This window comes from Aquarana catesbeiana, linkage group LG07 (genome assembly GCF_042186555.1).
Source record: "Aquarana catesbeiana isolate 2022-GZ linkage group LG07, ASM4218655v1, whole genome shotgun sequence".
Taxonomy (NCBI): domain Eukaryota; kingdom Metazoa; phylum Chordata; class Amphibia; order Anura; family Ranidae; genus Aquarana; species Aquarana catesbeiana.
Genome location: NC_133330.1, coordinates 38493517 through 38505787, shown reverse-complemented (window position 1 = coordinate 38505787; position 12271 = coordinate 38493517). Strand labels below are relative to the sequence as shown.

General features: G+C 43.3%; 1 protein-coding gene across 2 annotated transcripts in view; it reads left to right on the top strand.

Moving 5' to 3' along the window:
• PLXNB1 (plexin B1) overlaps positions 1-12271 on the top strand; it is a 328789-nt gene that overhangs the window by 292292 nt on the left and 24226 nt on the right. For both annotated transcript variants that reach the window (XM_073592010.1, XM_073592011.1), the window contains exons 20-25: positions 575-746; positions 3328-3570; positions 6618-6794; positions 8728-8876; positions 9621-9721; positions 11991-12208. In XM_073592010.1, the coding sequence (XP_073448111.1) occupies positions 575-746; positions 3328-3570; positions 6618-6794; positions 8728-8876; positions 9621-9721; positions 11991-12208 (1060 nt within the window). The remainder of the gene's footprint in view (positions 1-574; positions 747-3327; positions 3571-6617; positions 6795-8727; positions 8877-9620; positions 9722-11990; positions 12209-12271) is intronic.

The window sequence follows — 12271 nt, the reverse complement described above, 5'->3', positions numbered from 1 at the left end:
ACTCATGCATGCTCGCTCCCGTGCCACGCTCTGCGTGTTCACAAGACACACAGAGCAGGACTCGGCCCGCCCCCTGCTCCCTCCTCACTGGCTCTGAGCCAATGGGGAGCGATAGAGACCGGCTCTTGTGCACATCGCTGGATCGGGATCAGGCTCAGGTATGTATTTAGGGGGGGTTGCATGCAGAAGGTTTTTTTACCCTACTGCATAGAATTTATTAGGGTAAAAAAACCTTCTGCCTTTACAGCCACTTAAAAAAGGTAACCAGCAAATTTTAAACAGTATTTTTCTTATTATGCTTTGGTATTGGGAATATATAAGAAATATAAAGTTGGTGTTATCCCAATTTGGCTGCTAAAGTGGAAATACACCGTGTATCCAGATGTTTTCAAACATGTATAGTTTGCATCATAATCACTTGCCGGAAGGTTTGTATAACCAGTCACACTTGCATTTAAACAAATGCCTCCATTCTATAATTCAGCACCATGAGAATGAACACACTTTGCAAGCAATGTTTTATCTTTGTTGTTTTTCATTTTTTTTCCCTGAATCTGCTGCTGATTGACTCAAGTGGGGGACGTGTGATCATGGTGTACGGACAGAACTTGGATGTGGTACAAGCCCCAAAGATCCGGGTGACTGTGTCCCCAATGGAGAGGCGAAAGAGGCGCAGTCCGGGGAGAAAACGGCGTATTGTTCCAGAGACGGAATGTCTGGAGGGGTCTCTCTGCACTGTGCAGCAGGTAAAAAGCCTTTAGATTATTTAATACTCTTTAGGCAATAATCACATGTAAAAAACATGACATGCTGGTTGTACCCAAGTCGATCGATGGATCGATGTACAATCTGCCCACCCATAGATGGTTCGAATCTCGAACCAGATGAGATTTGAACCATCTATGACCGGCCTAAGGCAAACTGGTGACATTTTCAAGAATGTAAACTTAGGGCCATCATGCTTGCCCTTGTGTTAGACCCCTTTCACGCTGGGGCACTTTGCAGGCGCTACAGCACTAAAAAAAAGTGCCCTGAAACAGCCGCTGCTGTGTCTCCAGTGTGAAAGACAGAGGGCTTTCACACTAGAGCGGTGCGCTTGCAGGACGTTTAAAAAACTCCTGCAAGCAGCATCTTTGGAGCGGTGAAGGAGCGGTGTATACACCGCTCCTTCACCGCTCCTGCCCATTGAAATCAATGGTGCAGTACAGCTTTACCGCCTGCAGCGGCACTTTGCGGGCGTTTTTAACCCCTTTTTGCCCGCTAGTGGGGGTTAAAACCGCCCTGCTAGCGGCCGAACAGCACCGCTAAAACGACGGTAAATCGGCGCTAAAAATATCGCCGTTTTACCGCCGGCGCCCGCACCGCCCCAGTGTGAAAGGGGTCTTAGAGAGTCACTTACTATTTCTAAATGTATTGGCTGCACACTTGTGATGAGTCAGCGGTTCACTGGGTAGTGGACCAAGGCTGACAATTACAGGACCAGTGCTTGCAGCAATGGGAGGTTCCATATTTCTGTCCTTGCAGTCAACTGCTAAAATATACAAAAAAGGCACAAGCTAAAGCATCTCTGGATTCATTAATACGGCATTAGATGTATTTATTTAAATGCAGTCATTGTAAGTTCCTGAATTTGAGTTGGTATCAGCCTCTTGGAGTCCATGTACAGCAGGGTTCAGAGATGGGGAGACGCAGCACAAGCAGCCAAACTGTTGTGCCAGGAGGAGAGAGCAGAGTGACACAAAGATGAGCTAATCACTGTGCTGCTTCTCCTTTTACTGAAGGGGACCTGTAAGTGAAAGTGAAACGGCAGCAGAGAAAGGTCGGGTCCCCTCCCCTGCTGTGTACATCTAAGGAACGTATGGGAATTTAAATTCCTTTTCGGCAAAAAAAAAAAACCAAACTATATATCAGTGTAGTACAGGAGTAAGTAATCTGGCCATCTGAGAACCCCTGCTTGGATTGCAGAAGAAGAGTTCTCAGACACACCCACTACAGGTTCCTTGCTCTTGGGTGTACAGAAACGCCATTGTATCAAAGTTTGAGTACTTATTACAAACATTCTAACAGTCCCAAATCATTTTCAAGCTTGACCTGTAAGTTTGAATGTGATTGGTTCAGCTGTTAAAGAGAGCTGGTTACACCGCACAGGCTTCAGGAAGGAGAGGAGCTCCTTAAAATCTGACTCCAGTCAATTCCATATGACTCAGATTAAAGTGGAACTTCAGTCTCCCAATCGACATTGATTATTTTTAATCCTTATGCTGCTAGCATTAGTAAATAGATAGGAAAGTACAGCAAAATCTCGGATTGCGAGTAACGCGGTTTACGAACGTTTCGCAATGCGAGCTATTTCAAAAAAAAATCCTGTCTCGATTTGTGAGCATTGTCTCGCAAGACGAGCAGGATTTAAGCCGCTGGGGTGAGCAGTCCCACATGTGGCCAGAGGTGGGGCACCGGCGACACTCAGATGCTCTGAGACACTAGGAGATGCTCCGTTCCCGAGTATCTCCGGCGCCCCCGCACCTCTGGCCACATGCGGTATTGCATACACCGGCACCCCCGCACCTCGGGCCACATACAGTACTGCATACACCAGCAGTGACTATGGAACTAATAATCTGAGTTTCCATTGATTCTTATGGGGAAACTCCCTTTGATATGAGTGCTTTGGATTACAAGCATGCTTCTGGAACGAATTATGCTTGTAATCTAAGGTAGCACTGTATATCATATTTACTTATTTTAAACTTTCTTTTTTTTTTACACTTCTTCAGTTACTTCCTGGTTTCTTGCCTAGGCAAATGATGTCATACATAGCAGGAGTCTTCGGGAGGGTCAACAACTGGGTTACTTTTTAAGTAATCCAGGAGTCTTTCAGGAGAGGAGGAGGGGTTTTCTCAGCTAAGCACATTCTCCTGCATAGATACTTGAGCTAAAGGCAGAGGGATTCTAGGAAGTAAATGCTACATTAATCATTTGCCCTTACTCAAGATGGCCACCGCCAGAAATGCAGGGGGGTTGTTTTTCAAAGTGATTTCTCAGGAACGTAAATCATTGAGACATGGATGGATGGGGGAGTTTGCTTTGAATATTAAAAATGATTAAAAAAAAGGGGAAAGGAAAGAGAAAAGGGGAAAAAAGGGGGGATGAGTAAATAGTGTGTTTGATTTGTGGTGCTCAGATGCAGTGAAGATCCGATTTAAGATAAACTGATGTTCTGTTTTTTGCACAGTTGCCGTGTTTGTTGGATAGCATCAGCCAATCACTGATTGGTATCACCCGTTTCCTGCACTTGTTCTTTCATTTGTTCTCTTTTTCCCTCTGCAGTTTGAAGAGCTGTGTATGATCAATTCCTCCTTCCTGCTGCTCTGCAAGACGCCGGCCATTCCCCCTCTGCACTGGAACGCTCGGGTGGATGTAGAGTTCATCCTGGATAATCTCGTGTTCAACTTCACTGTCATCAACTCAACTCCGTTCACTTATGTGCAAGATCCGGTGCTCAGACAACTGAATGCAGAGGACCCGGCCAAGCCGTACCGGCACAAGCCTGGCAGTGTTATCTCTGTGGAGGTAATACTAGTAATATTAGCATCAATAATAGAGGGCAAAAGTCATTTCAGTATAAAAAAACGAAGAAAAAGTCAGATTATACGACCTCTGCAGACCATTGTCATTGGTTTTTATTATACATTTTTTTAATATTTAAGATGTGTATTAGCATAGCTTTTTTTCACAGAGAATAGGTGCAGGAACACATAGGGGTTTATTTACTAAAGGCAAATAGACTGTGCACTTTGCAAAGTCTCTGCAAATGCAGTTTCTCCAAAGCTTAGTAAATGAGGTAAAGCTTCACTTTGCAAAGAATATCCAATCACATGCAAGGAAAATTTTAAAAAATGCATTTTTGCTTGCACTTGATTGGATGATGGAAGTCAGCAGAGCTTCTGCTCATTTACTAAGCTCTGGAGCAACTGCACTTTGCAAAGTGCACAGTCTTTTTTCCCTTTAGTAAATCAACCCCATTGCACAGACATGGTGCACTTTTGTCACCAATCAGGAAACCTGACCTGAGAAATACCCTGCAGCCATCTTGTAATGACAATGCGCCAAAAGTGTTGCTTTTCGCACTGCCACTAAGACCATTATAAAATATGTGACTCCGATTGATTTAGACTTCTGACTTTACTGACTTTTGTGACCTGCATGTCCATTCCAAGTCAGTATCTCTAATGCCACGTACACGCGGTCAGAATTTCCGACAACAAATGTTCGATGGAAGCTTGTTGTCGGAAATTCCGACCGTGTGTAGGCTCCATAGCACATTTGCTGTCGGAATTTCCGACAACAAAAATTTGAGGGTTGGTTCTAAAATTTTCCGACAACAAAACTTGTTGTCGGAAATTCCGATCGTGTGTACACAATTCCGTCGCACAAAATTCCACGCATGCTCGGAATCAAGCAGAAGAGCCGCACTGGCTATTGAACTTCATTTTTCTCGGATCGTCGAACGTCTTGTACGTCACCGCGTTCTTGACGTTCGGAATTTCCGACAACATTTGTGCGACCGTGTGTATGCAAGACAAGTTTGGGCCATCAGAAAGAAATCCAGGATTTTGTTGTCGGAATGTCCGAGCGTGTGTACGCGGCATAAGAATTAAAGCCAAGGACAGGCAGGCAGCTAGCATTTTTGGAATTAGGTCAGTAGTTACATAGTAGGTGAGGTTGAAAAAAGACACAAGTCCAACCTATGTGTGAGATTATATATCATTATTACATTGTATAACCCTGTAGAATGTGGTCATTCAGGCACTTATCTAATAGTTTTTTTAAACTATCGATGCCTCCCGCTGAGACCACCGCCTGTGGAAGGGAATTCCACATCCTTGCAGCTCCTACAGTAAAGAACCCTCTATGTAGTTTAAGGTTAAACCTCTTTTCTTCTAATTTTAATAAGTGGCCACGTGTCTTGTTAAACTCCCTTCCGCAAAAACGATTTATCCCTATTGTGGGGTCACCAGTACGGTATTCATAAATTGAAATCATATCCCCTCTCAAGCGTCTCTTCTTCAGAGAGAATAAGTTCAGTGCTCACAACCTTTCCTCATATCTAATATCTTCCAGACCCTTTATTAGCTTTGTTGCCCTTCTTTGTACTCGCTCCATTTCCAGTACATCCTTCCTGGGGACTGGTGCCCAGAACTGCACCGCATACTCTAGGTGCGGCCAGACCAGAGTCTTGTAGAGCGGGAGAATTATCATTTTATCCCTGGAGTTGATCCCCTTTTTAATGCCAATATTCTGTTTGCTTTGTTAGCAGCAGCTTGGCATTGCATGCCATTGCTGAGTCTGTCATCTACTAGGACCCCCAGGTCCTTTTCCATCCTAGATTCCCCCAGAGGTTCTCCCCCTAGTGTATAGATTGCATTCATATTTTTGAAGTTCCTCATGTCTCTTTCAGTAGAAATTTCCTTTGAAAAGGAATTCCGGGGTAATCCCTAACTACTCCTAAAACTGCCACTTCACCCTCCTAGCACCTATGCTTACTGACTGGTGTAAGAAAGATGTTCCATATTTATCAGCATATAACACACACTGAAAATCAGAGGAAAATTGTGGTTGCGTGCTATACGCCGATCCCTGCTGTCTCTGAGGGAAGAGGAGCGAGCGCCACTGAATTACATTAGAGCCGTGATCTCCTGTGTACCCAGTGCTCCGTCACGCACAGCCACGCCTCCTGGGCCACTGTTCTGTCTATCATATGAGCAGGGCCAGGAGGAGTGGCTGTGAGTGACGGAGCGCCGGGTACACAGGCGATCACGGCTCTGTGTAAATCAGTGGCGCTCGCTCCTCCTCTTCCCTCTGAGACAGCAGGGATAATCCAACAGTGGCGAGGCTGCAATGATGGGAAATTTTTGGGTACTTTAATGGCCGCAGATGGGCACTAAGCAGGCTACATTTTTGGGCAATTTAGTGGCTGCAGATGGGCACTGGTGAGGCTGCATTGATGAGCTGTGACCCTAATTTTGCTTCAAAGTTCTTTATTTAAAATGTAATTTTTTTTTCTGAAACTTCCCTCTTAAAGTGAAGGTGCGTGTTATACACCTGTGCGTGTTATATGCTGATAAATACGGTATCTACTAACCTATTTTCAGCCTGCTCCAGTCTGGTCACGTGATCTTCCCTGTGTCAGCCAGTGGTGGCTGTAGAGGAGAGGAGAGACCTCTGACAACAGCTGGTAAAGCCAGGAGTGGAGATGGCACCCATAGGCTTCAATGGCCCAACCGTTGTCTGCGCTCCCTTCTCTCCCCTGCAGCAGCGCTGGTTTGTGTGACCAGAGCAGCCTCAAAATAGGTACATACAATGTTTTTTTAGGGCTGATGTGAACTTGTCAAGATCTGTATTGTATTGCAGGATTCCTTGACAATTAAATAAAGAATTTATTAAAAAAAAAAAAACATATACATATATACAATTTTCTTACACAGGTTAGTAGGTATAGATGTTAGGAGGCAGGAGGAGACAGATTTCAGAGTAGTTAGGGTTATCCCCATATTCCACTTTAAGGTAGGTCATGAGAGTGAATCTTGTTACTGTCTGACACTATCTTTTATTTCCAGGGTGAGGATCTAGATCTGGCTATCACCAAAGAAGAGATGATTGCGATGATCGGGGATGGGCTGTGTATGGTGAAGACTCTGACAAGTAACCATCTGTACTGTGAACCGCCAGAGAAGCAGCCGTCCACCCGTTATCCATCCAAGAGGGAGGGAGTGGATTCTCTACCCGAGTTTACAGTAAGATCACTTACATAGCCCAGCTGCAGCGTTACTTGATCTGCGGTTTGCTGTCCTATTCCATCCTGTGTTCTCAGGAACATGAATGCATCATGAAATTTACTTTTTCTTCTGCTGCCCACACCAAAATTCAAAGAGTTTGCTTCAACAATGATGGTACATACTTCAGGCTTGACCTATCTGGGTAGGATTGACCCAAGACCTTTTCTACTTTCTGTGCTGTTAGCGGTAGCATTTAGGCCTCATGCACACGGGTTTATTGTAAACACTGTTTATCCTGACAACAGAAAATCAGCGTTAAAAACTCAACTAAGTTGCATTTTCTCAAACCAGTTTAGGTGACCTTAGCAGAGTCTATTTGGGGTTTGGCTGTTTATTTATGTTTTTCATTGGCCAGAATTTTAATTTATTCTTATTTAATATATATTTAGGAGCAGCACTGTGCATGAGGCCTTAGACTGCTGCCCCTGTTTCTCAAGCCCTGCCCAAGTGTAGACATACCATTTGTGTACACTGTGAAGCTAATCAAGAGCCCTGTGGTTTTAGGTGGTCCTTTACATGAGATGTAGGTTGGTTAGGTTTTGGAATATCCTTCTGTCATTATGTTATCTTAGACACCGGGCACTTCCAAGGCAGGTGAAGTATTCTTCATCATGCCATGAACAACCATGTTCCAGGTTTGTAATATCCAAGTGGTGTTGGGCAGCAAACACCTATTTTGTTCCCTGCCTGACTGGTGCTGAGACAAGCAAAGTGCTCCTCTCATTTTTTCCTGACACTATTTGACCTAGAAGGAATAAAGGTTGTGTTTAACCCAAGTTGCATACTATGGAGTATGAGAGTTTGGGGCACCACAAATGCTCCTCTGCACATCTATCTATCTATCTATCTATCTATCTATCTATCTATCTATCTATCTATCTATCTATCTATCTATCTACTTATTTATCTATCTTCAGCTGTTATTGTTGAGCAGTAGATGGGTCAAAAAATTGTCCTCATAGAGGGTTCCTTTGCTGACCATGTCCACCACTGGCTCTGCCCCAAACTAGGCTTCAGTTCAACAATAAGTCTTTGCTTTTTAATGCTCATATAGACACTAAGGAAGCCTTTCTCAGCCTTTTCCTGACAGAGAAACCCTTGAAATAACTTTCCGGTCTGCTAGAAATGACTATATCTACAACTCATGGTACATTAGTGTGATGGTCAGTGGGGGAAAATGCTCCTTACATTTGTGGTTATTGGAAAGGATTACCTGCTTACAAGTAGATAAAAAGGTCAGTGGTGTCAATGGGAACTTATCTCAAAGGCAGAACTCAAGGAACCTCTAGCAACCTCTGGAGGAACCCAAGGAAACCCTGCATTAAGGTAACAGAAGGGGGTTAACACTACGTCCCTGTGCCCAAGTTAGGAAGAAGTAGCCTAGAAGGCTTATGCCGAAATCCTACCCAGATAGGTCAAGCCTGAAGTATGTACTATCATTGTACCATCATTGTTATCATTTTATGCTGTCCTTGGTGGGCTCTCAAAACACATTAGATCAGTGAAATATCTGTTGTTAGGGTATGAAGAACAGCTATTCGCTACAGCTTAGGGTAGCTTCCATCTAAGATTACGTATATGAAGTAGTTTGAACACTTGACACTAATGCCTGAAAGGTCACAACTGGAGTTCCCACATGGAGTGAGAGCCTCAGTTCAGATGAAGAACACAGTAGAGATGTTTTGTGTCCTGTTTGACCTTGGAATCCCCAGGAATACATTGGGCGCATGGCCAGTTGAAAGAAAGTTTGGTCTGGCCTTTTAGTCCCCTTACAGCTGCTACCCCTATTAGTATATGCCAGCTGAAAGATGACACTGATGATTTTGTATCAAGCTTTGATCTTGATTATACATGGTAATCTCTCTAATTACATTTACTATGTCTTTTTCAGGTACAAATTGGAGGGATAAACTTAGTCCTGGGTAAAGTGCAGTATGATACAGAAAGTCAACTTACATTCCCCTTGGAGGCTCAGATCAGCCTTGGAGTTGGAGCATCTTTTGTAGCTCTGATCGTATTAATCATCGTCTTAATCTACAGGTATGTAAGCCTAATGCCCCGTACACACGGTCGGACATTGATCGGACATTCCGACAACAAAATCCCAGGATTTTTTCCAACGGATGTTGGCTCAAACTTGTCTTGCATACACACGGTCACACAAAGTTGTCGGAAAATCCCATCATTCTGAACGCGGTGACGTAAAACACGTACGTCGGGACTATAAACGGGGCAGTAGCCAATAGCTTTCATCTCTTTATCTATACTGAGCATGCGTGGCACTTTGTGCGTCGGATTTGTGTACACACGATCGGAAATTCCGACAACGGATTTTGTTGTCGGAAAATTTTATAGCCTGCTCTCAAACTTTGTGTGTCGGAAAATCCGATGGAAAATGTGTGATGGAGCCTACACACGGTTGGAATTTCCGACAACAAGGTCCTATCACACATTTTCCGTCGGAAAATCTGACCGTGTGTACGGGGCATTAGAATTGGGCATGGCATTTTTTTTCTAAACATGCAAAATTTGAACAAGACACCTCAAAATCAACATTAAAATGTACATATATAATGGAGTCTTGTTCCTTACTTTGTTCTGTACATTGTCATCCAACTCTCCCTTGACAAGAGGTATCTCCAACAATAGAATGCAAACTCCTTTTGTATTCTAACTTGCAGGAAGAGGACAATCTATATCCAGTTAGCCAATGTCAGGTATTTCCCATATTTTTTATTTCCTGTGACTATCTATGGCTAACAAGGTACAATACTTTGCTTTTAGGAGGAAGAGCAAGCAAGCTCTGAGGGATTATAAGAAAGTTCAGATTCAGCTTGAAAACCTGGAAACCAGTGTGAGAGATCGCTGCAAGAAAGAATTCACAGGTAATGCATGGGACTCCAGTCCCAGAAGCTGTTGTAGAGCGAGACACTCAACTTTACATTCTTAAATTAAAAGGGGCTTTTACCTACTTCCTGCACATGAGTTGGAAAATCAGATGTTCTGTAAGGGGGAGGGGGTGGTACAGCGTGTCAGTCAGTGGTTCGCTATGAAAGAACCCTGGACTAAAAGTGTAGAAAATGTCACTGTTGACATTTTGTCCTGAAAATTCTAGATCCCTGGTTCCCATGCTAAACCTGTAGGTTCAGTTCTTTGACTGATTCTGATTCATTGACCTGGAAAAAGTATGTAGTATCACCACCTCGAAAACAATTCCTATAGTGGTAAAGAATTCTATATACGTTTATAGCTGTTGTATAGAAGCTTTACACTCACCAGCCACTATTAGGTACACCTTGCCAGTACCCGGTTGGACCCCTTTTTGCCTTCAGAACTGCATAGATTCAGCAATGTCCTGGAAACATTCCTCAGAGATTTTGGTCCAAATTGACATGATAGCCACACACAGTTGCTGCAGATTTGTCGGCTGCTTATCCATGATGCGAATCTTCCATTCCACCACATCCCAAAGGTGCTCTATTGGATTGAGATGTGGTGCCTGTGGAGGCCATTGGAGTACAGTGATCTCATTGTCCAGTGGTGAGATGATTTGAGCTTTCTGACACGGTGCATTATGCTGCTGGAAGGAGCCATCAGAAGATGGGGACACTGTAGTCATAAAGGGATGGACATGGTCAGCAACAATACGCAGGTAGGCCGCGGAGTTTAAACAATGCTTAATTGGTACTAAGGGGCCCAAAGCGTGCCAAGAAAATATCCCCCACACCATTACACCACCAGCCTGAACTGTAGATACAAGGCAGGATGGATCCATGCTTTCATGTTGTTTACACCAAGTTCTGACCCGACCATCTGAATGTCGCAGCTGAAATCAAGACACATTAGACCAGGGAACGTTTTTCTAATCTTCTATTGTCCAATTTTGGTCAATTAAATCCCCTTTCTTCCCCATTCGGATGCTCAGTTTAAACTTCAGCAAGTAGCCTTCACCATGTCTAGATGCCTAAATGCATTGAGTTGCTGCCATGTGATTGGCTGATTAGCAATTTGTGTTACTAAACATTTGAACAGGTGTACCTAATAAAGTGGCCGGTGAGTGTATATACTTTCGATTTATGCAAATGTTTGTGCCAAATGCTGTTGCTACCTCTATAAACAACTATGCAGGCAAACAGCATGGTGCCTATAGCAGTCATATTATATGGCTATAGCCATGCCCTTGTGTGTTGGTTAGAAGTTGACTCCACTCTGACTTTCCTTATCTTCATAATTGTTCTTTGTCAGTGACCTAGAAATAAAGACAGCATTTCCAAATGGTGGCCAGCTTTGAATAGAAACCTACAAATGTTCTTAACTAGATTGCCTATTTCCAGCACAGAGAATCCCAGCCTCAAAAAACCCACTGAAAGGCACCTTTAAATGGCTCCCAATATCATTATGAAGCAGGTCATGGAGGAGCTATCTTTCTGATATGCCAGATCTGGAAAATATTTTTACAAGAAATCCTTTTCAGGAATCCATTATAGAATAAAGGGGTTTGGTGAGTGAGGGGTATAACATCTATATACACGTTTCCCTACAGGAAGCACATAGATGTATGTAGGACCCCAGTCACCCCATATAAAAAATGACTTAAGTGCATGCAAATGGGTCTATTAATGAAACCCTACCAGTTTCTGTTCCTTAAAGTGGACCTGTGGGTATGTCAGAAAGGGTCAATGTGAAGAATGAAAGAGGAGGAAAAAAGAAGAGGGAATAAATGTTATATCTATACATAAGTACACATACATACAGTATACACGGATATGTACATATACATACAAACATAGGGAGGAGTGAGAGATTCCAGGAGAATGTAGGGCATAGGCTTTATAGACTGGGTTCTAAAGGATTAAATTGTTAATAGTTATGGTTTCATACTTGAGGTTAGGTGGTTCTCTATTCAAGGAGTCCGGCATTTAGGAATATAGTCATTCTTCTTTGTTAAGAGCTTTTCCAAGGAACATTGTCTGAGAAACTTTGTGCTTGAAATGGAAGAGCCGGTGACTTCCAACCCATGCTATTTTTTTTTTTAACAATTCGTGAAATATTGTCCAAAAACTCTGTTACCCAGTATAGACTTCAAATTTCTCTTGAAATATGTGCTATTTCAGGTACATACTGATGTATTTTTTTGATGTTATGCCTCCACAGACCTCATGACAGAAATGATGGATCTCACCAGCGACTTGGTTGGCACGGGCATACCGTTCTTGGATTACAAGACATACGCAGAGAGGATTTTCTTCCCTGGTCACCGGGAGTCTCCCCTTCATAGGGATCTGGATGTTCCAGAGGGTCGAAGACAGACGGTGGAGCAGGGGCTGGTCCAGCTATCAAACCTTCTCAACAGCAAACTCTTCCTCACCAAAGTATGTACTATTGCACACATTCTCCTAGTCATCACCAACCCACTTGATGGGTAGGTCACTGTA